Consider the following 26,774-nt stretch of genomic DNA (forward strand, 5'->3'; position numbering starts at 1 on the left):
CAGAAAGGAAAGTATAATTTATATGTACAACCGATAACCTGATACAGAAGAAGGGATTGGGACAGACCAGGAGTGGGAGAGAAAGACTGGGAAAGGGGCAGCAAGGAGGATATGGGGGTTCCCCATGCAAACTGCCACTCCCTAGCCCCTCCTTGGAGGGGGAATGTGCCCAAATCTCCCTAGCCTGATACCCACTGTGTTGCTCGGTCCCACAGGCAAGACAGGCTCCTGACGAGGCCCCTGGCCTGACCTACTCAAATTTAGTCTGTATCCAGGCCTTGAAGAGGGAGGATTTCATCCCCCAGAAACCTGAGCCCCAGCGTGGGGTCTGCCCCATGCCTGGCCCTCTGTATTCTCCCCCACCCTTTCTAGGTTATCTAGAACAGGCTGGGGAGCTCCTCTTTGGCTTGAGGGAGTATCACCCAACCATTACTCTGTGGGGGTTGTCCTTGGTCCCTGGGGAGGAGAACAGTTCCTACTGCAAGATGCTGGCACCCAGGAGTTAAGTGAGCCAGTGAACAGCCATCAGCTCTCTCACTTGGAGCTGCTGTACCCTCCATTTGGGAGAGGGAGGGAAAGTGCCATGCAGTGCCACCACCCCCTCTCTGCTTCCCTTCCTCCTCTGGCTGCTATTTTCATCTTTGTAACAAGGTTCCCCTCCTCTTTGATGATCTCACAGAAGTTCCTAAAGGCTGGGCAAGGCTAATCCCCCACTTTGGCAGGAGGTGGAGGTGATACTGCAGGAAAGGCCTGGGAGGACCCACCTTCTCCCTCCCGGACAATCAGTTATTGGGAAGCTGTGTATATTTGGTGGTGGGGCATCCAGGTACTTGGAAGACCCTGCTTGCCATCTCCCATCCAGACCTCTTCACACCAGCACAGTCTTCAAGGTTTGGTGGGAAAGGTGTGTGGAGGTGGAGAGAGATAGGGGTCCTTCTTGAAGGGAGGCATTATAGAGGGGCAAAAGGGCTCCTAGCCCAGTGGTGGCCCAAGGGGTGGGGAAGGTGGAGGGTTGGCAGCAGGCCCCAAGGCCTGAGATGTGGGTCGGCTCCGGGGTCGGGGCCTAGGTGAGGGGCAGGCCTGGGATCCAGTCAGTCGTCTATACAAATCACCTCCCCTGCTCGGGGCTCCTTCCGATCCAGCCCCAGCCCGTCTGACACCAACGCCCCCACCATTTCCTTCTCTTTCTTCACCAGCACTGGAGGGCCGTTGGTGGTGGCTGTTTGGGGAGACAGGTAAGAAAAAGTCAGCCCCCACATTCCAAATATCACTCCCTGAGAACTCCTTTAGCTTATTGCTAAGTCATTTCCTCCTACCACTTCGAATTTTTCTTATAAATGTAGAAAGATTAGATTCCTCTTGTACCAAGATGTGACAGGTCTGACTCTGGCTTTTCTGAATTTACATCCACTTCCCCTTGAGGAAACCAGGTAGAGGAAGCTCAAGTGGGTGATACAAAACCATATGATAGGTAAGGCTTTTGCTTTCTTGTGTTTTTGAGATAGGGTTTTCCTATATGGCCCTGGCTGTTCTTGAACTGGAACTCACAAAGAGCCACCTGTTTGTGCCTCCCAGTTGCTGGCATTTACTGTGTGCACCACCACACCCAACTTGTTTATTTTTGTAGCTAGCATCTCACACAAGCCCAGGCTAGCCTGAGGACTCTCAGGAACCCTGCTCTGCCTCAGCCTCCTGGTTGAGGTTGTTGACATGGGGACAGAAGGGGCACAAGGGGATGATGGACAGAATAACCCTCCCTAAAACACTGGACACTTAGAAGGAAGAGGAACAGGTCTCAAGCAAGACAAGGGAGTCAAGCGGGATGGGGTTTGGACAAAGTCAGGGAGAAGCAAGGCGTCAGAAGCACCATCTAACCTGTGATGAAGGACCCTGCAGGCATCTGGCTGTAATTGGCGCCTGCGGCGGCCAGGGCCCCTACGGGTGCGGCGCTGAAGGCTGCTCCGTACCCCGGAGGTGTGGCGTAAGGACCCGGGGGAAAGGCCTGGAATGGGAGAGCAAACTGGGGTTAGGGAGTCCACAGTTCAGAGGGGAAAAAAAAAATCAAGTTCCAGAATGACAGGCAGGGAGACTCAAGATGCAGACTGTGGGGAGCCGACTGTTTCTCTACATGTGTAGGATTCTGGTAGAATGTTTGTGTGTATGTACAACGGGAACCGACAGGAAGATGAGTTAGGGAGAGGGTTACCGGTGTGGGGTGAGGCTCCGTGCCCTTGCTGGCCAGCCGGCTGAGAATGCTGCGCTCGGACATCTGAAGGCGGGCTGCGATGGGGGGTATTCGGGACAGCGTGGCTGGCAGGCGGGTCACATCTGCCTTCATGTCGCTCAGCAATTCCTCCAGCTGGTTCAGAACTGGGGCCCGGGCCACAGAGAGGGAAGGGCAAGAGAAAGGTGGAGAGAAAGATGGAGCCAGAAAAAGGGACAGTCAGATGGACAAGTACAGTCAGGAAGAGAGGACACAGACATCAGAGGACCACAGGCCAAGGACAAAATGGCAGAGAGTAGACAGGAGAAGAGTGATTCGGAGGAGGAGAGCAGCAGGCCAGGTACCACACAGAACAGATGGGAACAGAGAAAAAGAAAGAGTATGGAAAAGAGGTAGGGGGAAGACATTGGAAGACATGGGGTCGGCGTTGTCAGAACAGCCCATACTGGAAAGGGAGGTTTAGGGGTCGGGGGTGATGGGGAGGAAACAGGAGGCATGGGGACAGTATGATGTAAGGACCCAGTTTTAATACATGTTGAAGAGGGAGTTAAAGAGTCAGCATTACATAGAAGTAGGTCCTAAGACGGGACAGGAGTCAGGCGCTACACCAGGCTCTGTTGGGTGGTTAAGATGGCTCTGGGACCTAACAGAGTTATCAAGGTAGGAGGGTGTGGGAGAAAAGGCTGAGGGTCAAAGGCAAGCTTTATGGGGTCTGCCCAGGGGTAGATGGGCAGTTGTTTCACTTCATAGGGAGAAGGAGATACAAAGAGAGTGACCTGTGGGTCGGAGCTAAGGACACAAACCAAGGTGATCAGGATCATGGCAGGTGCCACCATGTGGCCCCACTCGCAGGGATCATGTCTCATTTTATGAGGTGACTGGTCCCTGGTGTGAACTGTATCAGGAATGGGCTTAGACAAAGAGTAAAGGCTAAATCCCAAAAGGGTGCCAGCTAGGTCAGAGGTGGGGTCAGAGGTCAGAGGGCAGTGGCTCAGAGGGTAGAGGGGTAAGGGGGTGAAGGGTGTGGGAAGGTTTTGAAGGGTGCGGGGTGAAGACTTACGCAGCGTTGTGGGCCCTCCCCCGCGCGGGGCCACCGCGGCCCTTACCCTTGTGCAGGACAGCGTTGGCTGGCTTGTTCCCTGCCAGCGACTCCTTGGAGAGGTGCTGGTGGCTCTCAGCTAGGCACTCAGCCTCGGCAAAGCGGGCGTGGAGGGCCATGGCGGGGTGCGCCGGCTCCTGTGACAGGTTCAGGTAGGCCGCCCGCCGCAGCTGCTCCTCGATCACCAGCGCCTGCTCCAGGAGCTGAGGGCGCAGGGCAGGGGCAAAGACAAGTGAGTGGAAGGACCAGACCCAGCACTTGAGCGCTACTCTGTCCACTGTTGGCCCAGGAAACTCCAGCTCCACAGTACAGAACCAGAGCCCAGTTCCCATCAGAATGTCCACTTGGGTCTGAGCCACAAGTGCCACCTCAACTCTCGCGATGCTAACATTCCTTCCAGCTCACATCCGAGCCAGGCCTTTCTTCACCCCACTCCTCTTCTTTCTCATCCCCACCTTGAACCTCCGGGCCAGGAATTTATTTTTCATCTCCAGGAAGTTCCCCTTGTTGGCTTCCGTTTTAAATGGTTCATTGATAATGGCAAACTGAGCGTCGTTCTGGATGTCCTGCCACCGGGCATAGCCATGGCTGCCAATGGAGGAAAGGGAACTATCAAGGAATTTAACTGCATGTACTTGACAGTAAGTCCCTAGAATGTGGCACAAGCATCCCTGGCCTCAGTGTGGGCTCTTCTTCTCTGTAGTTCCCCTCTGCCCTGGCTAAAGTTAGAATTATCTGGGAAGTAGAGCTTCAGTTGAGAAAATGCCTCCATAGGTCGGGCTGTAGGCAAACCTATATGGCATCATCTTAATCAGTGATCGATGTGGTAGGCTCAGCCCATTATAGGTAGTGTCACCTGTGGAGCAGTGGTTCTGAGTTCTATAAGAAAACAGGCTGAGCAAGGTATAGGTGGCAAGGCAGTAAGCTCCACGGCCTCTGCATCAGCTCCTGCCTCCAGCCTCCTGCCTCTAGTGTCTGCCCTGACTCCCCTGCAAGATGTGCTACAAATTGTACCATGAAATAAACCCTTTCCTTCCTGAGGTGCTTTAAGTCATGGTGTTTATCAAGCAACAGAAACCCTAAGACACCTTCTCTCCTGGTTGAGAGAACCTTCATAATCTTGCATATATACAAAGGATACAGGACAATGCCAGCCAGAAGCCAGTAGTCATGCCTCCGGTGCCAGATCTCATTGAGTTTCCCCGAGGAAATAGCTGCCCGTTCCTCATTCTGCCACAGTGTGTGCAGCTCTGCAGAGAACAGAAGAGATGCGTCAGGTGTGTGATCTGCATCCACCCTGGATGTGCACATGGACAGCTGAGTAAGGACAAGGACTAAAGGCTCCTCAGGAACTGTGGGAGGGGCTGCAGGGGTGGCTCAGTGCATAAAAGTATTTGTTACTTAAGCACAGGACCAGACTTAGGTTCACAGCCCCAACACAGCTCACAACGGTCTGTAACTCCACTTATAGGGAATACAGTACCATCTTCTGACCTCTGAAGGTATTATACATATGTGGTGTATACATATACATGCAGGCAAACACTCATAACACGTAAAACAAATCTGAAAAAAATAAATTACAAGAAGGAGAGAAAGCACTATGTTAGGAAGTAAGGAACAAAATTAATCATGAACGGGCTCAGGATTAATCACTTAGGATTAAGACAAAAAAAAGTTAGAGACCAGTGGGCGTTTGGTAGTAACTTAAGCTCTGCAAGGCTCACTGTTAGCATGCACCATTTCATTGAAAGTACTTGGAATTAAATGTAGCAGGCAGCCCTGGACACGGCGCCACAGAAAGGAGCAGGTAACAGACAACTTCTCACACCTGTGAAACCACCATCGGCAATGTTGAACATGAATCTTGGCTTCTCCACCTTCTCCTCACGGCGCCCATTGGGCCGTGGCTCATCTCGAGGAGGCCCAAGTCGAAGCTCCCGATCTGCTTTTACATCTTCTGCCAGGCCAAACAGTGCAAACTCACACCTCAGGACCGCCTCCTTCTAAGTCCCAAGTCTACTTAATGTATCAACTCTACTGACTCTTCCAACGGCTACCCACCCAAGACCCAGGCGTCTGTTCCCCAGATTCCACCTCCCCCGATACCCTCAGGGACTCGGGCATCCAGTCCTTCCACCCATTACCTCTCTTGCCCAAATCCCCTGTTTCCCCCTCCGTCCTCTCCCTGTGTTCCTGTCCATCCAATGGCTTCTCCTCCCCTCTTCCTCCTGGTGTTGGCTCTGAGGCTGTGGGAAGAGTCAGAAGAGGGGCTGTTACTCTCACCCCAAGTGCAGAAGAGGGAACCCCAAAACTCAAACCCTCATCATCAGTAGGATAATAACACCCACCAGACTTCTCCCTGTCGCCTCGGTATCCAGGTTCAGGCTCTGTCTCTCCAGGTATCCCTGGTGCTTCATCCTCTAAGAGAACCTTCCGGTGTTCTAGCCGTTCTCCCAGTGATGGGGCTGGGCTGGGAGAATCGACCTGGTGGAGGACAGAAGAGTCAAGGTGAGCTAGAGAGTTCCTAGGCACCCTGATGCTAAGATCCCTCTAGACCTTCCACCCCATCTCCTCAGAGAGAACCAGGCATGTACACACCTCTGTCTCCATCTTTTCCCCCACTTTGCTGTTCTTCTCTGGCTTCTCTTCCTGGTTCTCAGTGCCATCCTTCTCCAGCGGTGTCCTTACACCATCTCCCTTCTCACTTGGAGCCGGAGTAGCTGTGAGTGAAGGCACAGTACTATGGTTTGGAATATGCCCTAAGTGTTCTCTAAAGGTTCACATGTTGAAACGTAATGCCCAGTGTAAAGTAATAAAATGGCAGAAATGGAATCCAACTTCAGTGTTTACAGGTGGGGTTTAAAGGAGATAATCAGGACTAGATAAGGTCATGGGGTGAGGCCATAGTTGAATCCTGGTGGCTCTTAAGAAGAGAGAGGGGGGAGGAGCTACATGCTCGCTCTCTGCATTTCACCATGTGACAATCCTGCATGACCCAGGACTCTGCAAGCAAGAAGGTCACCCCCAGATGCAGCTGCTGACCTGGAACCTCCAAAACCACGAGCCCAAATAAACCCATTTCCTCTATAAAGTTGTCCAACTTCACAAATCTCACTATAATCACACAAACAGCCCAGTAAGAGGGGAAAGCAGGGGTTTTTCCACCCTGACATCCGGCCACTACTGCTCGCCTCTCCCACCCCAATCCAGACTCCCAATTACCAGGTTTAGAGGTACAAGGACTGTTGGTTGTAGAAGCCTCAGGAGTGGTGGGAGATGTTTTGGTTGGAGAGGAGGCTCTGGAAGAGCGCTTGGAGTCAGCACTGGGGTCAGGCATCAGCTCTGGCATTGACCAGCGTCCATTGATATGCTCAAACTCTTGGACCTGGGGAAGGAGGTTTTCAGGGACCAGGATCAGTTCCTGGCACTGGCCATGTAGGAAGCTCTAGTTTTCTCTGTCTCACACCAGCCTGGTTCATGCTCAGAGAGGAAGGACAATGACTGAACAGTTGGCCTGATGCTCCAGTGAGGAAGAACCAATACCTTCTTCTTGACGAGAGACATGACTCCAATTCGGGTCAACACCTGCTGGCGACTCAGTCCCTCCCGAGGGACCCCATCCGCAAATGTTTCGGAGCCATCTGCCCCAGGCTCACACAGATGGCGCATGAACAAAGACACATAGGCCCTGAAAAGCATGGGGGTAAGAGGAAGGTTGCAAGGACTCAGGAGGAGTTCAGATACACAAGATGCCGAGCACACTGACCCCTGAGCTCCCAAGAGTCCAGCCCTAGGCCTCTCGCTCATGTCCTGACTCCCTCACTGGCCCCATCGGCCCCCACTGCACCTCCTGGGACTCAGCACTTTACTCTCAGGCCCCATCAGTCAGCGATTCATCCTGTTCACCAGCTCCTCCTGCCAGGTTATCATGGCCAAGTAACTGTGAAGCCAGGCCGGTCTGCTGAGTGAGGCCCCTTCTTCAGACCCCTCTCTTTCCCATAGGGAGGAGGCCTGGCCCCTTTACTCTAGGCTCTGCTGAGGGGAAGTGGGGTAGGCTAGGCCCACCTCCCAGGAAATAGAGCCTGGTAATGACACAAGGTAGGGAGGCGGTGATCAGCTGAGTAAGGTCACATCACATGGTAGCCAAGAGGAAGAAAGTAAGGTCCAAAGCTCTGAGCCCCGATTCAGTTCACTCCCAAGTCCCCCACACTCACTTAAACTCCTTCTCCGTTTTGCCCCTCAGGTCTCTCACTAGCCACTGTGTGGTGAATGCGTCCTGGGGTGGCATGCCCCAGCGCATCACAGCATTAAGGAACGCCTTCCGTTGTCGGGTATTGAATCCCAGTACCTGAAGGGGGTGGGGGGGAGAGGCAGGACCACAAATGACTAGGAGCCTGAAGTCCTCTCTATTGCTGGTGGCCCAGCCTTGATTCCCAATGCACCCCACCCTCCAGCACCACCTTCTCCCTAGAGATCATGCGGAGTGCCCGGGCCAAAGTCTCACTTCAATGTTGCCCCCAACCCGAGCCAGCAATGGAGGCAGTGGTTTGTCCTTCTCATTCCGAAGCTGCCTCTTTGACTGTCGACGGCCTAAGGGTAAGGGTGACACTGATTAGTGGAGACACCCCCTCCTCTAAGCCCTCAGTCTTCCTTATATCCATCCCCATAGTACACAAAACACAAGGCTAGCCTGTGTCACGTTCACCTCTAATTTTCTTTCAAGCATGTTGTCAGTACTACTACCCACTAAGGCTAAGAGAAGCCATATTTAAAAACTACTAACAGCCAGGCGTGGTGGCGCCCACCTTTAATCCCAGCACTTGGGAGGCAGAGGCAGGCGGATTTCTGAGTTCAAGGCCAGCCTGGTCTACAGAGTGAGTTCCAGGATAGCCAAGGCTATACAGAGAAACCCTGTCTCGAAAAACCAAAAAACAAAAAAACAAAAAAACAAAAAAAACAAAACAAAAAAAACAAAAAACAAAAACAAAAAACAAAAACAAAAAATAACAAACAGACAATATTACTCATGAGAAAGTGAAATAACCTAATCTTCCTGTTTGGTTTGTGTGTGTGTGTGTGTACCATCAGGTGAGGTTGTTCTGGCCAGACTGCCACCCCTGGACTTGAGTGATCCTGTCTGACCTCCCTGGAAGCTGCGCTCCAAATTCAACAACGGAGAGATCACGGTCATCACTTCCTCCCTGTGTGCAAGCTTCAGCTTTCCTACCCAGCTTTATTTCCTTTCTAGGCGCAGGCTGGCTGTGTAGTGAGAACGCCTCAAACTCACAATCCTCCTGCTTTAAATGTTGACATTAAAAGTGTGTGCTAGCATGTTCCCACCCAAAACCAAAGCATTTTTATTACATAAAAGTAGGGGGCTGGAGAGATGGCTCGGCAGTTAAGAGCCCAGGGTTCAGTTTCCAGCGCCCACACAGTGGCTCACAACCATCTGTAGCTCCAGTTTGGGTAGCTCTGATGCCCTCTTTTAGCCTCTGCAGGCACCAGGCATGCAAGTAGTACACACACATACATACAGGTAAAAAAAATGGACATTAAAAATAAAAATAAATAAATCTTTATAAAAAATAATATGCTTAAAGAAAGCTAGAACGTGAAGTGAGAGAGTGGAGACAGAAAGTCAAGAAAAGACGCCACCTTCAGGACGCTCATCAAAGTCTTCATCCTCTTCCTCAGACCCCACTGAGTATTCTGATTGGTTGTCTGTGGGGCAGAGAGGATTTGATGGTAAGCAGTAACCGTACTGGGGCCCTCTCCACTTGGAGTCTTCCTCTTGGACATTTTTCCACCCCCACCCTGCCCTTGGTCCTACTGGAGACTCTGGGTCATATATCCTGAGCCATCTTTAGCCTTTGGGTACCATATACTTTATCACTGTGACTCCTGCCATAGCTACTCTAAACAGTGAGCCCCTGAGTGCTCATAGATTCCTCTGTAGTCCCTAGATAGTTAAGTCCCCATGAATCCATCTGGCCATAGAAAGTTCCTCCTGACCCATCCCAATCACCCAGCCTTTCCCTCTGGACAGTCCCAGCCTCGGAGGCTCTATCTGTCACCCCTTCCCTTCCTGTCTCTTGTCAGAAGCAGCCCTCACCTTGATCCTCCTGGGCGGCATCGTTGTAGTTAACCTGCTTTCGAACCCGCTTGCCCTTGCCTAGGTTGCGGGCAAGGTCTTCCTGCTGCTGCTCATAGTGATGTCTCAGTAGCTTCTCCCAGTAGTCAGGATCCACATTCTCCTCCTGCTTGATGATCTCTCGCTCGATCTCCTCAATCTGAAGGGCAGCAGAGGGAAGGCTGGCAGCCTCCTTCCTACTCGTCCCAGGGCTGCCTCCCAATCCCTGTCTCCTGCACTGGCCAAATCCTGCCTGAAGCTTTCGGACCCAGCATGCAGTTTCTGGACGCTGCACATTCTTCCTACTACCTCTTCCTTGCAGTGTTCTGGCTCCTCCTCTAAGCCTCCCCTCGCCCCCCCCTCGCTCCCCTCGCTCCCCTCGCTCACTCCCACAGACTCAGAAGCACCAGTCTGTGACCACAGAACTTTCTGTGCCTAGGTGCCTTTCCAAAGTCCAGACTCATCTATCAAAATTGGAAACTGTTTGAGGTACACTGTTGCTTTTTGCTGGGGAGCAGGATGAGAGAATAAATCAAAAATATGAGTGCAAGAGAACACTCCTACTTCAAAATTTAGTGAAAGGCATTCATTGCCCTTCAGAGATGGCCTTGGAGATAGGGTGTGGTCCCCAAGCATCTTACCTTGTCTTCTTCACGCACGACATATTGTGCCACCTTGAAGGAGCTGAGGTATTCGTTCATGTTCTGCACATCCGTGTCCTCAGTCGCATCCTGGTTGCGGTCCAGCAGTCGAGCGATGGCTTCATTGTCATAGTGGATCACACTGCTATCCTCCTCCTTATTCTCCCCTGGCAGGGACAGAAGAGGACCTGAGGTGTTGGCCAGAAACTCAAGCACAGTTTAGCTGGGATGACTGAGATGCTGCTCCTTCTTCTCACTGGGCCCTGGAGGAAGTGGCTACTCCCTGGAGGCTCACGTCCTGTGGGTTTTGCTTTGTTCCCTTAGGTGCTGACCCTGCTCTCAGCATTACTATCAAGAAGGGAGTTGTCCTTTACAGGCTGAGAGGAGACGTTTGGTTTTTTGAGGTTTGGGGGGCGGGGAGTGTTTTTGTGAGCTTTTTTTTTTTTTTTTTGGAGGGTAGGGGGTTCCCAGGGACTACCTCACCCTCATTTTCATCTTTGAATAGCTCCTCAGTGCCAAATTTGAGGATGTCATCCAGCTCCTGCTTGGACATGGAGCCGGCCTTGGAGCCCAGGCCTGGCCGCACCACTAGGTGTGTCAGCATCATCTTTCTCTTAGCCACCTGTGTGATTCGTTCTTCCACAGAGGCTCGGGTCACAAACCGGTAAATCATCACTTTGTTGGCCTGGCCAATCCGATGGGCTCTGCTGAAGGCCTACAGGGGCCGGAGAAAACAGAGGTCAGCCAGGAGAGTGACAGAGAAAAGTTGGCACAGGGTCGGGAAAGGCCTTCTCTCTAAGGACCCATCCCTGAGCAGGACAACGTCCTTCAAGAACCCATGCCGCCGGGCCTGGTGGCGCAGGCCTTTAATCCCAGCACTCGGGAGGCAGAGGCAGGCGGATTTCTGAGTTCGAGGCCAGCCTGGTCTACCAAGTGAGTTCTAGGACAGCCAAAGCTATACAGAGAAACCCTGTCTCGAAAAAAAAAAAAAAAAAGAAGAAGAACCCATGCCAACTTGCCAAATGTTACAGGGGATGCAGGATGCAGGTTCCCACCTGAATGTCATTATGGGGGTTCCAGTCAGAATCGAAGATGATGACAGTGTCGGCAGTGGCCAAGTTGATGCCCAGGCCACCAGCTCGGGTGGACAGGAGGAAGCAGAATTGTTGGGCACCAGGAGCTGGGATGTGAGAAGTAAGAGGCCGAGCTTACCCCTGGTCGCTCTATCAACCACTACATTCTAACCGCTTCCCCGGTCGCTCTGACTATCAACCACTACATTCTAACCGCTTCTCTGCACTGTCCCCCATCCTATGGACATGGCCGGTGTTCTCAGGCCCTCCATGTCCCTAAATAGCACCGTATTGCCTCCTCACCATTGAAGCGATCAATGGCCTCCTGCCTGAGGGCGCCTGTGATGCCACCATCGATGCGCTCATACTTATAGCCTTCGTAGTCTAGGAAGTCCTCCAGAAGGTCTAACATTTTGGTCATCTGAAAAAAGGACAGCAGGAGTCCAGAAGACCACAACAGTAACTCAGGCCTAGTTCCCCAAAGCACCCCTTTACATCAACCAATCCCCAGGTCTCGTACCCCAACACAGCCACCCTGCTGCCCACTCCCATGCCTACTCATTCCACCTAGCTCCAGCCCTCAAGATCTATCTCAAAGTCTTTTGATTTAAGATCATTTCTTATAAGGCACAGGTTCTCTGAGACCCATGAAAAGGTTTCAGAGAAACCTATATAAATACTTTGAAAATCACATAAAACTGGTGTGCCGTTTTCTCCAAAGTAGAGGTCTATATGCCCTTCGTCAGAATCCTAAAAGGCCTGTGGTCCCTACTGCATTCATGCATAAGGCTGGTAACTGGTATGAGTCTCTTCTTAGGAACAAGGGTGAGCCAGCCATGCCAGGCCTTTTATTTTTAAAGACAAGACCTCACTGTGTAGGCCTAGCTGGCCTGGAACTTGCTATGTGCAGGCTGGATTAATGGGATGCACTACCACACCCAGCCCAGACCTTTTACACTTTTATTTGTCCAGTGCTAGGGATTGAATCTGCAGCCTCATGCAAGCTAAGGAAGTGCTCTACCACTGAACCCAGCCATCGGCTCTCTCTGTTCACTTGAATACACGGCCTCTCTTATGTTTAGACTGACTTCGGCCCCAGCAGCCCAACTTCAGGGATTATAAGCAGATACCCACCACCTTGCTTGCCTGAGTCAGGACAAGCTGTGGGCAGGATCTCAGCCTTTCTTAGCAGAAGAGCCACAGGAAGGAGGACAGGAACTGAGGTCTGGGTGGTGAATGGCAACAGAATATAGATACAAGAGGGAGCAGAGGGGACGGTCACCTGGGAGAAGATGAGCACTCTATGTCCTTGCTCCTTCAGCTTGCGCAGCATCTTCTGCAGTAGCAGCAGCTTCCCTGATGACTTAATAAGGGCCCCACCCTCATAAGCCCCACTGGGGAGTTTAGGAGACTCCTGAAAAGAGAGGAAAAGGGGAAACGAGGGTCAGCAAGCATCCTCCTGACTCCTACGGTGCCCACCCGGAGAGGCCAGAGCAGCCCAGCTCTACCCGTGTCCAAGGCAGACCCTCCCAAGACGCAGCCACATGATCTGTTCCCGCTCACTGTCCCTACCATAGCAGCCACGGGGAAGAGGTATGGGTGGTTGCAGCACTTCTTAAGGTCCATCATGATGTTAAGCAGGGACACTTGGTTCCCACCACCTCGAGAGTTCAAGGCCTCAAAATTTCGAGTTAGGATGTACTTGTAGTATTTCCTAAAGTCCAGGGTAGGGATATACAAGAGATATGAATAATAAAGAAGCCTACTTCTTTTTCTTTCTTTTTATTTTTTTAAACAGGGTTTCTCTGTGTAGCCCTGGCTATCCTGGAACGCACTCTGTAGACGAAGCTAACCTCAGACTCTGTCTCTACCTCCCAAGAGCTGGGATTAAAAATGAGGGCAGAAACCATTTCTAATGTGACCCAACTCTAGGAAAGCTACCAGCCAAGCCCCACCCACGAGTGTGACAGCCTGTCCCAAGCCTCACTTCTGCATGGGGCTTAGCTCCACTCGAACAATGAGCTCGGTCTTGGCCGGCATGTTCTTGAAGACGTCCGCCTTGAGCCTCCGCAGCATGTGCGGCCCCAGTAAGTCGTGCAGCTTCTTGATTTGGTCCTCTTTGGATATGTCAGCGAACTCCTCCAGGAAGCCCTCCAGGTTGCTGACAGACACAGACAGGCAGGAAATCAGACAAGGGCGGGGATCCTCTGACTTTGATCTTTGGCTCTCTTTCCTGGGTCAGATGAATCTTCTAGAAGTCTTTGTGCAGCTTTTTCCTGCTGCGGACCACCTAGTGAGCCACTTACTTAAACCTCTCCGGAGTGAGGAAGTTGAGAAGGTGGAAGAGCTCCTCCAGGTTATTCTGCAGCGGAGTCCCCGTCAACAACAACTTATGATCTATCTTGTAGCCATTGAGGACCCTGAAAAACTAGGGAGTGGGACAAGAACAGGTAAGGGAAAGAAATGTCTTTTAGTGGCAAGTGGCTGACTCACCTCATAAACCTGTCCCAGTTGCCATCTCCTGAATTCCCATTTCCCTCAGGATCAGAGACCCCAATCCTAGCCTGTTCCCTCCTACAGCACGGTCACCTCTCTACTACGACAGGAACCTTACCTATAACAACCCAGACTAGTTTTATTTTAGTTTCTTTAAGGATCAGCACAAATCCTCCAGTCTCCGAGTCCGCAGCGTGGGGATCTCACTCACCTTGGACTGGTTGTTCTTGAGTCGATGAGCCTCATCCACCACAAGACAGGCCCAGCGGATGGAGCCAAGCGCCGCCTGATCAATGGTGATCAGCTCGTATGATGTCAGAAGGACATGGAACTTCACCTGTGCCTCTCTCTGCCAACAGAAGCATTGCCCATGCATCTGTCACTAACACGCACTAACTCCCACATCCCCAGCCCTTGCTCTTTATCAAGAACTGGGATTCCCTCAGGAAGCCAGTTACTCTAACTTCAACACTGAACAGGGACTACAGAGCACAGCCCTTAATTTCCACCCCTGTGTCCAGTACTGATAGAGTTGCACATGTTCCCAGAAGAATCTACTGTGGAGTACAGAGCCACAAAGATAAGGAGAGAAATCCCTGGTTGGGACAAATAAATGGCAGATCTGAGGGTCTCAAAGCATGAGACAGAGGGACTTACCTTCATCTTGAAAGCTTTCTTCCCGCCTTTTATGGCATTATCCTCAAACGAAAACTCGTTTTCTCTTATGATGGCCCGGCTGTCCTTGTCGCCCGTGTATGTGACCACATAGAACTTGGGTGCCCACATCTGGAACTCCCGTTCCCAGTTGATGATGGTGGAGAGTGGGGCACTCACCAGGAATGGACCTTTTGTGTGGCCCTGGAGGCACAGGTGGAACGCCATTAGTCCTGGCTCCAGGGTGCGCACGCCAGTCTGCCTGCGGCCTGCCCTAGCCTCCTTACACCCTCCTAGTCCAGGCTAGGCCTCAGTCCCCTCGGGGGCCTGGGGGAGGGGCTAGAATCCAACACACACCTCCTTATACAGTGAGTAGAGAAAGACGATAGTTTGGATGGTCTTGCCCAGCCCCATCTCATCCGCCAGGATCGTGTCAGTGCCTTGGGCCCACGAGAAGCGCAGCCAGTTCAGCCCTTCCAGCTGATACATGTGCAGCGTGCCGCCTGTGGCTGTGATGAACCTTGGCTGAGTCTCATATTTCACTGTTGGCTGTGGAGTCAAGACATGGCAAGGTTCAAGGGAACAGCTGAGGATGCTTCTGCCCCGCCCTAGCACTGGTAAAAGGTGGATTACAATTTCCTCAGCTATGGGCTGAGTTGAGTTCTAGTCATCAGTTTCCTCCCGCCCCCGGTCCCTAAATCATCACCAAGCAGCACTACTGGGAAGGGCTGGCTCGTAAGGAACTGGGTTTTGACTGCAGATAGCACCCAATCCCTATGGTCCAATCCCTAGCCCCTCTGGAGAGGGCAAGGCTGAATGGTGGAGGAAAGCCATGGTTGAGAGGCTGCTGACAGTTCCAGTCCCAATGCTGTAGCGGCAGGGAGAAGACAACTTACATCATTAGTAGGTGAACTGGGAGGCCCATCACCCTGTAACTCCTTCTTCTTCTTCTTATACTTTCGAGGCTGTGCGGGGTCCTCACCCATAATTAGCTCACTGAGAAAAGAGTGGGTGTCTAGTGAGGCCTGGTCCTGGGGAGCTCTCCCACTTTTCTAAACCCATCCCAGACCTGCCTCCTTCTGCCTAAACCCTTCTCTCAGATCCTCTCACTTTCTCCAAAGCAAATTCAACAAAAAACTCTAATTACATTTACAGAGCACAGGTAACAGGACAACCGTAGAAACTGGTTCTCTCATTCCACCATGCGGAGCTTATGAATGAACTGGGGGTGCCAGCCTTACCGGTAGGTTCTGCTACCCACTAAGCCATCTTGCCAGCTCTATCCTATGCTTTCCATCTCCACCCCTGGGATTCCTTGAGCATCCATCACTCTCTTCCAGGTAGCCTCCTACCCATTTCGCAGACCAGATCTTACTTCCTCTTCTTACTTTTTAGATGTAGTTTTTAATCTATCTATCTATCTATCTATCTATCTATCTATCTATCTATCTATCTACCTACCTACCTACCTACCTACCTATTTATTTATTTAGTGTTGGGGGGGGTGTCCTCAGAGACCCGAAGAAAGTGTCAGGTCCCCTGGATCTAGAGTCACAGGAAGTTGTAAGCCTGCAGATATAGGTGCTGGGAGCTGAACCCTGATCATCTACCAGAGATCTTAGCTCCCAGGCCATCCTTCCGAGCTGGCCAGACCTTACTGTTCCTCCTTATGCTACCCCAGCAACCCCACCCAAAGCCCCAGCCGAGGCTGCTGCCCTAGCCTGGGTCTGTCTGGATGGCAGCATCCTCCCTTGGCTTTCATGGCTGCTGAGTGGATGTCCTCACCGATGTCTCCAGTAGCTCTGCTTATGGTCGTCATACTCGGGGATGTTCATCTCATCCTCCTCCCACGTGGACTGGTCATAAGGCAGATCCTTCCATTTCACAAGGTAGTGGTAGTTCCCCTTTTTATCCATACTGTTGAGCAGGAGACCAAGAAGAGGAGCAAGAGGAAAGAAAAATACTATGGACCATGCATTGTACAAAGTTCTGATAAATACAGTGTCAACAAGCACAGAATCTGTTATCCTGGCCTTCTCAGGATGGTCTGTTAGACGGCCACCCCAGGACAGCCTGGAGATCCCACAGGATCACTTCCTCACCAGACAGGGTTTGCGAGTGTCTAAAATGAGCCAGCCGTGGATTGAGGCACTAGGCTGAACAGGAGCGAACCGTCACATGTCCTGGCTAACCGCTCACACTTTGGTGTGGAGGAGCCAATGCTGGCAGTGGTAGGCACTGCTCTGGAGACTGTCTTCCGGCTCCTCAGAGCTCGTTTTCACGCCCATCCCCATCCTTATGCTACTTGAAACAGAGGGTGCTGACTGAGCTCTCTCCTCCTGGCTTCTCAAGTTCCCTAGAAGGAGCAGGCCCAGAAGGGCTGCAGCTGCAGAGACAGCCACCAAACTTCAATCGGTCATTTGGCTTACGTAGGACCATCGCCGCAGTTAGAGCAGTGTCCCAGTCCAGGTGGGCCTTTGCACAGAGCAAGAGCTCACCTATGGTTAATGATGCGGTGGACAGTCATCCACTCCGGCTTGATGCCGAAACGGTAGTACTTCTCCTCCATCTCCGCGTAGTGAGGGTCCTTCACCTTGCGCTTGTCACTCTTCCCATCATCCTCACCGGAGCCGTAGTCCAGCGGTGGGGGCTCGTCCATGTCATTTTTCCGTTGATAGTTTCGGTACATTACCAAGTGGAAGATTTCCAGCTGTTGGGGCACAGAGGGAGAGAAGAAACAGCCTCTAAATCCTAAGATGACAAGGGAGCTGGATGCCCAGAGGACATAGCAGGAGCCTGGAGCAGGAGCCTAGGCCAGGGAAAGGAAAAGCCTTTGTACCTGAAGCTCCTTGGCCCAGGAGCAGTGCCAGTAGGACAGTCCTACCCACTTGACAAAGAATTCTCGCTCTGATCTGCCTTGAAGAGGACGAGGGGGTGGGACGTCTGGGTTCCCGTCTGCCTGCTGTGGTGCTGGCACTGCCACAGGTGGCTCCCCCCATCGCCAATGCAAGATCTTCTGAACGCGGCCCTTCAGCACAGGACACTTCAGGATGGCGCGTTAGAGAAAGAGAAAAGAAGGAGGCAGAGAGAGCCCCTCGTTAGGTAGGACAAAGGTTCAGCACAGGGTCGGGACTGAGGAAGGAAGAGCTGGTGTCTGGGCCTCAGAAATGGGTGAACAGTGGCGCTGGAGGGTGAGCGCTGGGATGATGTGGTTCCACTTACCGTGCATCGTGGGCACAGCCATTCGCCATTGGGGATGTCGGGCAGCGGGGGGTTCAGACAATGGATGTGGTAGGAAGAGATACAAGCGTCACAGCACAGGAGCTCCCCGCCATCCTTGCACACTCGGCAATACTCCATGTGGTCATCCTCTTCCTCCTTCTCTCCCTCCTCCCCTTCCTCCTCATACTCTTCCTCCTCCTCCTTGGCCTCCCACTGCACCCCCTCCTTCTCCTAGGAGGTCAGATGCAGTCAGACACAGACAGAGGAAGAGAAGAAGAGACAGGAAAACCAGGATGACTGAGTCCTAGATGTGCATAAAAGCTTCCTGGGACCTACCACCCAGGAGACCCCGACTTCTCAAACTTAATGATTCTGGGAATAAGGGGTTAAAGAAAGGACCCAGTTAGGATCCTGGGCTCTTGAGTGCTGCTGAGAGACCCAGAAAACCACAGCAGAAAGCGAGAGGAAAAGAGGCAGGCAGGGTGGTGAAGGCAGCAGGTACTCACACAGTGGGGGCAACTCCACTTGCCCTCAGGAGCCCGGTCAAGCTCGGGGTCAAGGCAGACGAGGTGGTAGGCACGGGGGCAGGTGTCGCACAGAATAATTTCCCCGCCCTGCTGGCACACCTCACAGTAATCCTGGTGATCCGTCTCGTAGCCATCAACTTCCTCCTCCCCGGCCACTGCAGGACAGCCCAGGACTGTCATATACCCCAGTCAAGACAGAAGGAACAGAGAAAAGAAGAAAGGGATTCAGGGAAAGACAGGGGTCTGAATATCTGAAGCAAGAAAGAACAAAGGAATAGGGCACACAGAAAGGCTCACACACGGGGATGTCCTCACCCTTCTTCTTCTTCCTTCCTGGCCGACCTCGCTTCAGTTTCTTGGCACGGACAGGGCCATCAGGCCGGCCTGAGGCACTATGGACGCTACCACTGTCCAGGTCTGACTCCTCCGCCTCTGGTTCAGGGCCCTCATCACTCTGAAAAGCACACTGCCGAGCCCCCCGCTGCCATGAGGGAGGGAGGGGGGATCCTGGATCCCCCCCACCCCACCCAGCTTCCCTCACGGCCTACGCCTGGGATCCAGCCCTTGGCACCCGGCGTTGGGCAGACAGCAGGGTTGCTCACCGAGCCCGCCTTCTTCCTCTTGCCACCCAGCAGCCCTAGCTTGATTTTCAGTGGCGCCATCTTCTTCCCTCGAAGCTTCTTGCGTCCGTCAGGCACTCGGGGGCTCTTATTCCGCCTCTTGTGGCCTGGACCTGAACAAGAATATGGAGGAAGGGAGAAAAGCCATGGCCCATGACATATCCTGGAGGAGCGCAAGCCACCGGCTGTGGCTTCACTTTTCCCTCTCCTGAGCCGCACGTCCCCCACAGCCATCACCGCTGGGAAAGCACGGGTGGCAGAGTTGCGAAGCCATGCAGCCTGGAAAGCAGAGGAGCAGGCTGGAAGAAGAGGGGTCCTACCTTTGCCCTCTTTGGTTTTGGCTCTTCTGATGGGTGGGGGCTGGATTTCAGGAGCAGGGGGTGGTGGGAGGGCAGGGGGGGGTCCAGATGGTATGGGGGTGGCTGAGGAGACAGCAGCTGACACCTGCTCAGCCACAGCTGCTGCTGCTGCTGCCGCCGCCGCCGCCACAGCAGCTGCCGACCCTTTGAAGGGGTTATTGGCACTGAACTCTCTCCACTTGGCCCCCAGGATGGTCATCATCTTTGACATCGGGATCTTAGGATTCTTCTTAGCAATTAGGGGCCTGGAAATACGGACACAGAAAATTCAGACCCTTCACAGATGGTCTGGGAACACTGCCACCTCCTGTATCAATTAAGTCTATGCTAACATTCCTGGATGGGGAATGTCCTATTAAGAAAAATATTAATTTAAGTAATGAGGGAAGTAAAAATAAGTTACAAGGAAAATGTATCCTGTCACGTCTACCCTCACAATGGCATGCTTGCTTTGATTTTCTGTGTTTTATTGAACTATACAGAATCTGAAGAAAGTTTCCCTTGGGATAGTTTGAAAGCGACAGACATCATGCTTTCCTCTAGGGGGTGTGGTAAGCTCCTGTTAGGACACCTATGACCCTCAGTGCTGGCAAACATACTGACTGTAGCAGGGGTGTAAGTAAGACATTCCCAAGGACAGCTACCAATTATCCATTGAAGCTACGAACCAACATTCCTGAGCTATGCATTCAGCTGCCCATCAAATCCGCACCGGCTCTTACAAAGCATGTGTTTCTACTTTACAGATAAGAAAACCAAGCACTGGCCAGGTGTGGTGGCGCATGCCTTTAATCCCAGCACTCAGGAGGCAGAGGCAGGCGGATTTCTGAGTTCGAGGCCAGCCTGGTCTACAAAGTGAGTTCCAGGACAGCCAGGGCTATACAGAGAAACCCTGTCTCAAAAAAAAAAAAAGAAAGAAAGAAAGAAAGAAAGAAAGAAAGAGAAAAGAAAAGAAAAAGAAAGAAAACCAAGCACCTTCAAAATTAAGTAATTTGCCCAAGATGAAACTGGGGCACTAAACTGTTGTGTCAAACCTTAGCATGTACGTCCATGGCATAGGAACTGCTGTGTGAAAACCACACCCCCACCACGGGCATTCTCATTAGTCTCTGTTTGAAGAGTCCCACAGCTGAAGGCCACTGCTCTCAATGCATGATCTGTTTTTATTAGGACTTAAGAAAGGGTTCTGGGGCTAGAGAGGTGACTCAGAAGTTAAGAGCACTGGCTGCTCTTCCAGAGGTCTTGAGTTCAATTCCCAGCACCCACATGATAGCTCACAACCATCTATAATGTAATCTGATGCCCTCTTCTGGCACGCAGGTGTACATGCAGATAGAGCACCTCATATACATTAAATAAATCAATCAATAAATAAATCATTAAAAAGAAGACTTGAAATGAAAACTCTTGGACAATAATGGCACCTGGGTCTAGTCTAGAAAAGTTACAAAGAGGGAAAACAACGGAACTGGCAGAGCAGAAGATTCAATCCTTCCTGTTCTCACTGCCCTCTAGTTCTAGAATGTTCTAGAACTAGTTCTAGTCTAGTACCAGACTCATGATCTCTGTCCCTACAACCTTAGAGAAAGAGAGACACTTAGCTAGGATTGGTAGACCCCAGACCAAGAGTAGACTGAAAATATGTGTAAAATTATTTCTGCACATGCCATGAATTTCTCTAGGACACATTTTCTTAGCTTTTAAACAGATTCCAGAGAGGCCCGGACCATCCCCTAATAATGAAGTATTTGTCTGAAAGGCCGCCTAGTTCTGTCGTACCTCATGAACTGACTGAAAGCTTTGTAATTGGTAAGTGTGTGGTAGTCCTCCTCGGAAAACACGTGTTCCACATCCTCCAAGCCCCAGGTCAGAAGCAAGGTTGCAGATGACTTCTGCTCCACCTGCTGAGTGGGGGACAGGATGGTAAGATGGGGTATCCTGGTCTTTAAGCTCTCACCTTTCTTACTCCCCTCTCTAGCTCTCCTTCTCTCTCTCCCTTCCCCACCTCTCCACATGACCATGGCCAGTCTCTCTCCCTCTTTCTACCCTCTCTCTTTCTCCCTGCCTTTCTACAATAAAGCTGTAAAACCATTAAAAAAAAAAAAAGATGGGGTACCCTGGCTCCTCTCCCAGCATCCTTTAATACCTCTGTTAGTGTCCACCAGTCTCCTGCTCCCCTATGCAGTCCAGTCCCCATCCCTTACAAAGCCCAGCTCTGGCGGTATCCCTCCATCCCTGTGCCACTCTCTGTACTCACTCCCTAACTCTACTCACCTTGTGTCCCCCATCCCCTTCTCCCCTTTTCCTCCTTTTTGTTTTTTTCTCTTTTTTTTCTCTGTGCTTCCTTCTTCGTTTCCGACCTGGTCCAGTTCCATACTCGCTGCCTCCACTCTCTGACTTCTCCCGGTACTCATCTCGCTCTGAGCCAAATTCTTCTTCACTGTCCTAAAGAAGAGAAATAAAAATAACATTTATTTATTCTCACCACGTGCTAAGAACTGTTCTTCGTATGAAACATATTTTATCTCTTTCCATCTTCACAACGATCCCATGCAACAGCAACTGATCTCTATTTGTTCACTTTTTTTCAGAGGAAACTGAGGCACAAGGGGTTTTAATGAACTGTCCAGGAAGGCAGAGGATTTCTAGGCTCTGAATTCACACACATTTCCCCTAAGACTGTGGTTTTCCTTTGCCCTCTGTATTGGGAATTAAATTCAGGGCTCAAACGTGCAAGGTACTGAGCCCCCCATCAGTAAGACAGTGTGCTCTCACCTTTCTCTCAAATGGTAAGGGGAGTTACACTGACAACTGGAGTCTGGACCAGGCTAAAGAAAGTGGGGTTAGGGTTCCAAGTCCAAGAGAGGCAGAGGAGACACGGGGGGTGTGGGGGGGGGTAAAGTCTCTTGACCCTAGGAACCCCTCTGCCCAGAGAGACATGAATAGAGAAAATGTTGTCTCTGGGAAAGGGACCCCGAGCGTTGCTGTGGAATACTCACAAGCTTCTTCCGTTTTCTAGGTTTGCCTGGCTTGTTTTCCTTCTGCTTCTTGGGACCTCGTTTTCGCTTCTTCACACCCAAGGCTGAAGGTAGCAGCCGAATATCATCTTTATCTTTAGGGGAAAAAGTACCAAAAAAATCTAAACTTGGAGGGTCCCAATCTCTGAGGCCTTCGCTGTCCTCTTCTTACTGCCACTGTGGCACTCTCTAGGAACCAAGGCAGTAACTCCTCTAAATCCGCTGGCCCTCAATGCATGCAAACAGTGCTTCTAGTAGTCTGGGATCCTCTGCTTCTGAATGGAGGTCAAGGGTCAGAAAGGAAGAGCAGCCAAGCCACTCCCTTTTCTCCCCTCCTACTAACAAGGGACCAGACTCTAGGCCACCGGCGGACTGTGGCAGGTCCTTTCAGTACTCGCCAGGGCTCCTCCTGCCTTCCCCCTCACTTTGCCAGCTGGCAGCTTGCCCAGGAACTGGGGAAGCCATGCCCAGCTGCTGGCCTGGCCTGACCCCAGCACTTGGAGTAGGGAGACACAAGCTGGCAGCTCCCTAAGCCAGATGCTGAGGAGCGAGAGCCAGAGGTGGACACCTGGGCTCTCACACTAACACCCTGGGGCCCTGACATCCTTTTTGCCAAGAGGGAGGCCTGCCTCTATTTACATTTCGTTGGATAATCACACCGGCAGCACAGCACTGGAGCAGAAGAGATTCTCAGTCATCCTCTCTTCCCCACAGGACCGGTTATCTGCCTCCAACACATCCTAACTCAGCAAAGGGAAGTCAACGCAACTCCCTAAACAGTCCTCCTCCAGGACTGACGACTGAAGCTCGCCTGCCTCCACATCTACTCCTAGACCCTGCACCTCTTTCCCACGCCTTACCTTTCACCTCTAAATCTGTCCCAGACATGCTGACACATCTATATACACACATTGCGGGGACACAAACAAGGATATAAACACAGACACACCTAACATGTGCAGTCTCAGATTCACATACACACACACACACACACACACACACCCCTACTTCAGCACAGCTATGCCCCTGGCTCTCTCCCCAGAGGGCAGGCCCAGGGCAGGTTCTTCCCTGATATCCCACCACCCCATTCTCCCTGACCCCTGCCAGTCTGCTGAAGTTTGGGAACCAGAGTTGTTTCTCAGAGATGAAGCCCAAATGCTACATAGAAACGGGCCGTGGCTTACCTACCACCCCCACCAGTCACTAGACTAACCAGCCAGACCTGTCTTGTCCAAGTAGAGGCAGCTGCAGCCAGAGGGGAAAGCCAGGGCTTGGCCCAGCCTCTTGCCCTAGGACACACAATATTCTTTCCCTCAACAGCCAAAGGAAAGGTAGCCACAGTTAACACCCCAGCCTGGGGTTCCGACCTGATGCTACCTCTCCTTCTACTTCCACCATCCCGGGTCCCAGGGAGCAAAGACTCTCGCCGGGCCGGCGTGTGGGCATGCAAAGGGGCTGCTTGCCCAGAGCCAGTGTGTGAAAACCGATCCAGGGCTGTAATAGGAAGTCAGACGGCAGGCCCAGCAGCTGGCTCCCCTTAACTCTAGGGACTTGGGTTAACACGAACATGGAAACGACGACCGCGGGGCAAGTGGCAAGGGCAGGCCAGGCCTCGCCAACTGGCTAAGGATCAGGGAAGTGGGCCGCCTGGGTCACCCTGGGTGTGTGGGGCGAGGAAGCCCGTGAACTCCACTTCCCACCCAGCCCGGCAGGAGGTTCTCAGTTTTAGGCCGACGTCGGTGGCCAGCAGAGGGAAAGAATGGCGAGGAGAGGCAAGGGAGGGTAATAAAGCAAATCTAAGCCCCAACCTCTGTCTCAGCAGCCTCTCAAAGCTGGCCGCGAGCCCAGACTCTCCCACTTCCCGGCTCAGATCTCGGGAAGGTGGGGAGGGCGAGGGCGGAGTCTGGCAGTAGGGCTGTGGGAGGAGCCTGGGCCAGAGCCTTGCTCCCGCCCCTCTCTCCTAATCTCGCCATCAATCTCTCACACTTATATTTATTTTTTTCTCAAATTCCCCTCCCTCCCCCACAACGAACCTCCATAATAGGTCTACCGCACATGCGTACTGAATGCAGGAGGTGGGTTTGTATTTTCAGACCTTTTGCAAAGAAACTACCAGAATTTTCCGCACCACCCACAATCATTTCCCCACCCCCATCCCCACCCCCCAAGGAATCACATCTATATATTATGTTATATTATTTCTCTAGACTTGCCAGAAGGGGGAGGGAGAAGAAATGAGGTTTTTTTTTTCTTTAGCTTCCTGCTCCCTTCCCCCACCAACACGAACGCTATTATTTTAAACGTTCAACAATGTAAGGAGACTGGAGCGATGGGGGAAGGGATAAAAATTGGTCTTGGGTAAGAATGTAAAACAAAATGGTGAGAATCAAAGCAGTCGCACTGAAAAACAATGGGAGGCTCTCACGAGTACAAATTCATATTCCAGAAAGAGACGAGGGCGGGCAGCCTGAACAGAGCTCCTTAAGAAGAGACTTATTTTTCCCCACGCTGAGGTAGACGGATAATGAGTACGCTAAAAATATTTTCCGAAAGTTTTACCTCAGAAAGTCATCTGAGGGGGTGTATCTGGGTCATTTTGACTTGGAGGGCTGGAAAGGGGGATGAAATTGCCCAGGGAGACAGAGGAGGTGAGATTTCATTTCAAACATAAAAATTCAAAAGCTTTTGACGCTTCTCAAGGATTCAGAAAGCAAGGGGGGGGGAGGGAGGACGCCACACAAAGACCCATCTCGACCTTAGGCTCGCCCCTTCTCCTCTCTTACAGGCATCCAGTGCGGGGGATCAAAACCAGACCCCGAGTTCAGAACACGTAGGCGAGAGTTCCTGACGCCCTACCTCACCTGGCCAGCCCCTCGCCCCTCTTTTTCACACCTTGCCGCAGGCAGCCCTGCGGGCAGCCCTCTCGGGATCTTTCATTCTTCCCCCCACTCCCCGCGAATCCTGCGGGCTCGCTGGGATAACTTTTTTCTGAACTTTTCCTCTTTTACAGGTAAACCTGACGAGGTTAGGAGTGAGGCTCTACCCAGTACGCATTAAACATTATTTTAACACAACCCCCCCCCCCCCGGTAAGGCTGTCTCAACACGTGCGACAAAAAGTCACAGTGGTCAGTAAGATAGTTTTACAAATAACGTTTTAAAGTTTGGTGTGTGTGTGTGTGTGTGTGTGCTGCTCTGCCGCCAGACACTTTGGGGGTGTGGATGTCCCCAATCAGGGGTTGGCGACACCTAGCCTGAAGAAGCTGGAAATCGCTCTCCACTTGTAGGGTGGTCTGAGAGTGGGCCACTGATCCAGAGAAGGGTCTGTCCCCAGCACAGCCGGACGTGCGACGCCAGTGGCGGGTGACTTGTCATCTCGGAGAAGGGTGCTGAGTGATGACGGTCAGGGCAGAGCAGCTGGGTGGGCACAGTTCACGTCCCCCCCCCCCAACGTGGTCAGGGTGTGTGGGTGGTTTCATCAAGAAAGTGACAGTGAATGGCAGCCACGTGAGAGTCACAGCTGGGCAGTTCGGCCACCCCAGACCGACAGGGTCACGGGGGGGGGGGCGCCTGCACTTGACACAAAAGAGCCCGGGGCAGAGATGACGAGGGTGGGGCCGGGGGCATCTGGCTCCCCGGACATTCTCCTGTCTCTCTTCTAATCTGAGGTGACCCGAGAGACCTCGGCGGCCAGCTAGGGGGGAGTGGACGGTAGGTCCCAGTCTTACTCCAGGAAGTGGTCTGCGCGGAGTGCGGCCGCCACCTGCCCCCGGTCATCGGCCGCTACAAACATTCGCACGCCCCCTCCCTCCCCCGCGGGCCACCGCACACCCCCTAAGTTGGCGGGCACCGAAGTCCCTGCAGGTGGAGGGGCCGGTCCGCGCGGGTCACCGTCCCACCTCCGCTCGCCCAAGTCCCCAGCGGAGGGCGTCGGGTGGCGGTCAGCTCCACACCCCGAACCCACTCGGCTTCAGTCCGACCCCACCGGGGCCCGGCCCGAGGGGCGCTCACGCGGCCGCCCCTCCCCCACGCGCCCCTCCCCCCACGCCGCCGTCCGGTCGCCGGGGTCTCCGCGGTCCCTCGCTCGGCCTGGGAGGGGGGCCCTGGCTTCGCCACGGCCGTTTCCTGCCTGCCCCCTCCCCGCCGAGGGTGAAAAAAATAAATCTCCTCCCCCGAAAGCCGCGACCAAGTGGCCCGGTCCGCGCGCGCAGCTCGCTCCCTGCGCTCTCCAGCCCGGGCGGCGGCGGCGGCGGTGGCGGCGGTGGCGGCGGCGGCCGCGGTGGCGGCGGGGGAGGGGTGCGGCGGGGGAGGGGAGGAGGCCTGGCCCCAAGGCCGCCGCCGCCCGGACCGCCGGGCCCGTCTGGACCGGCCAGGCGCCCGGGACTCGCCCCGGCTCGGCCGAACCGTAGGTGCCGGGCCCCGCGGCTCCGCTCGGGCCCCGGGGAGGCGGACGGACGCTTACCTGGCGGCGGGGGCGGCGGCAGCGGCGGCGGCGGCGGCGGCGGCGGGAAGAGGTGGCAGCTGGGGGGGCTGTGGCGGTCGCGGCTCCGGTCGTGGCCCGGCCCGCGCCCGAGTACTCCCTCTTCGTCCTCCTCCTCATCGTCCTCGTCGGCCGCCTCCACCTCCTCCTCCTCCTCGTCGCCCTCTTCTTCCTCCTCTTCTTCCTCCTCCGACACCACCATCTCCTCCTCCTCCTCCTCCTCGTCCCTC

The 26,774-nt window shown here is 53.0% G+C and overlaps 1 protein-coding gene and 1 non-coding gene across 2 annotated transcripts; both read right to left on the minus strand.

Moving 5' to 3' along the window:
- Positions 1–2: 2 nt before the first annotated feature.
- On the minus strand, positions 3–26,768 carry Chd3 (chromodomain helicase DNA binding protein 3). The gene is made up of 40 exons (XM_021212862.2): positions 26,527–26,768; positions 22,048–22,160; positions 21,323–21,493; positions 20,828–20,952; positions 19,010–19,293; positions 18,672–18,802; positions 18,385–18,535; positions 18,049–18,242; positions 17,543–17,773; positions 17,160–17,363; positions 16,819–17,030; positions 16,106–16,237; positions 15,217–15,316; positions 14,678–14,869; positions 14,324–14,524; positions 13,878–14,015; positions 13,477–13,598; positions 13,158–13,331; positions 12,743–12,884; positions 12,453–12,584; positions 11,474–11,591; positions 11,153–11,277; positions 10,581–10,812; positions 10,098–10,264; positions 9,439–9,616; positions 8,982–9,047; positions 7,831–7,916; positions 7,541–7,674; positions 6,870–7,014; positions 6,549–6,711; positions 5,925–6,046; positions 5,675–5,810; positions 5,471–5,572; positions 5,155–5,283; positions 4,465–4,573; positions 3,779–3,911; positions 3,331–3,526; positions 2,207–2,370; positions 1,876–2,002; positions 3–1,219 (listed from the first exon to the last, which is right to left on the minus strand). Exons 1-40 carry the CDS (start codon positions 26,744–26,746, stop codon positions 1,092–1,094), a joined length of 6,129 nt encoding a protein of 2,042 aa, XP_021068521.1. The 5' UTR covers positions 26,747–26,768; the 3' UTR covers positions 3–1,091.
- LOC115065451 lies at positions 7,265–7,410 on the minus strand. The gene has a single exon (XR_003845235.1).
- Positions 26,769–26,774: the final 6 nt, after the last annotated feature.

Source organism: Mus pahari, chromosome 14 (genome assembly GCF_900095145.1).
Source record: "Mus pahari chromosome 14, PAHARI_EIJ_v1.1, whole genome shotgun sequence".
Classification (NCBI taxonomy): domain Eukaryota; kingdom Metazoa; phylum Chordata; class Mammalia; order Rodentia; family Muridae; genus Mus; species Mus pahari.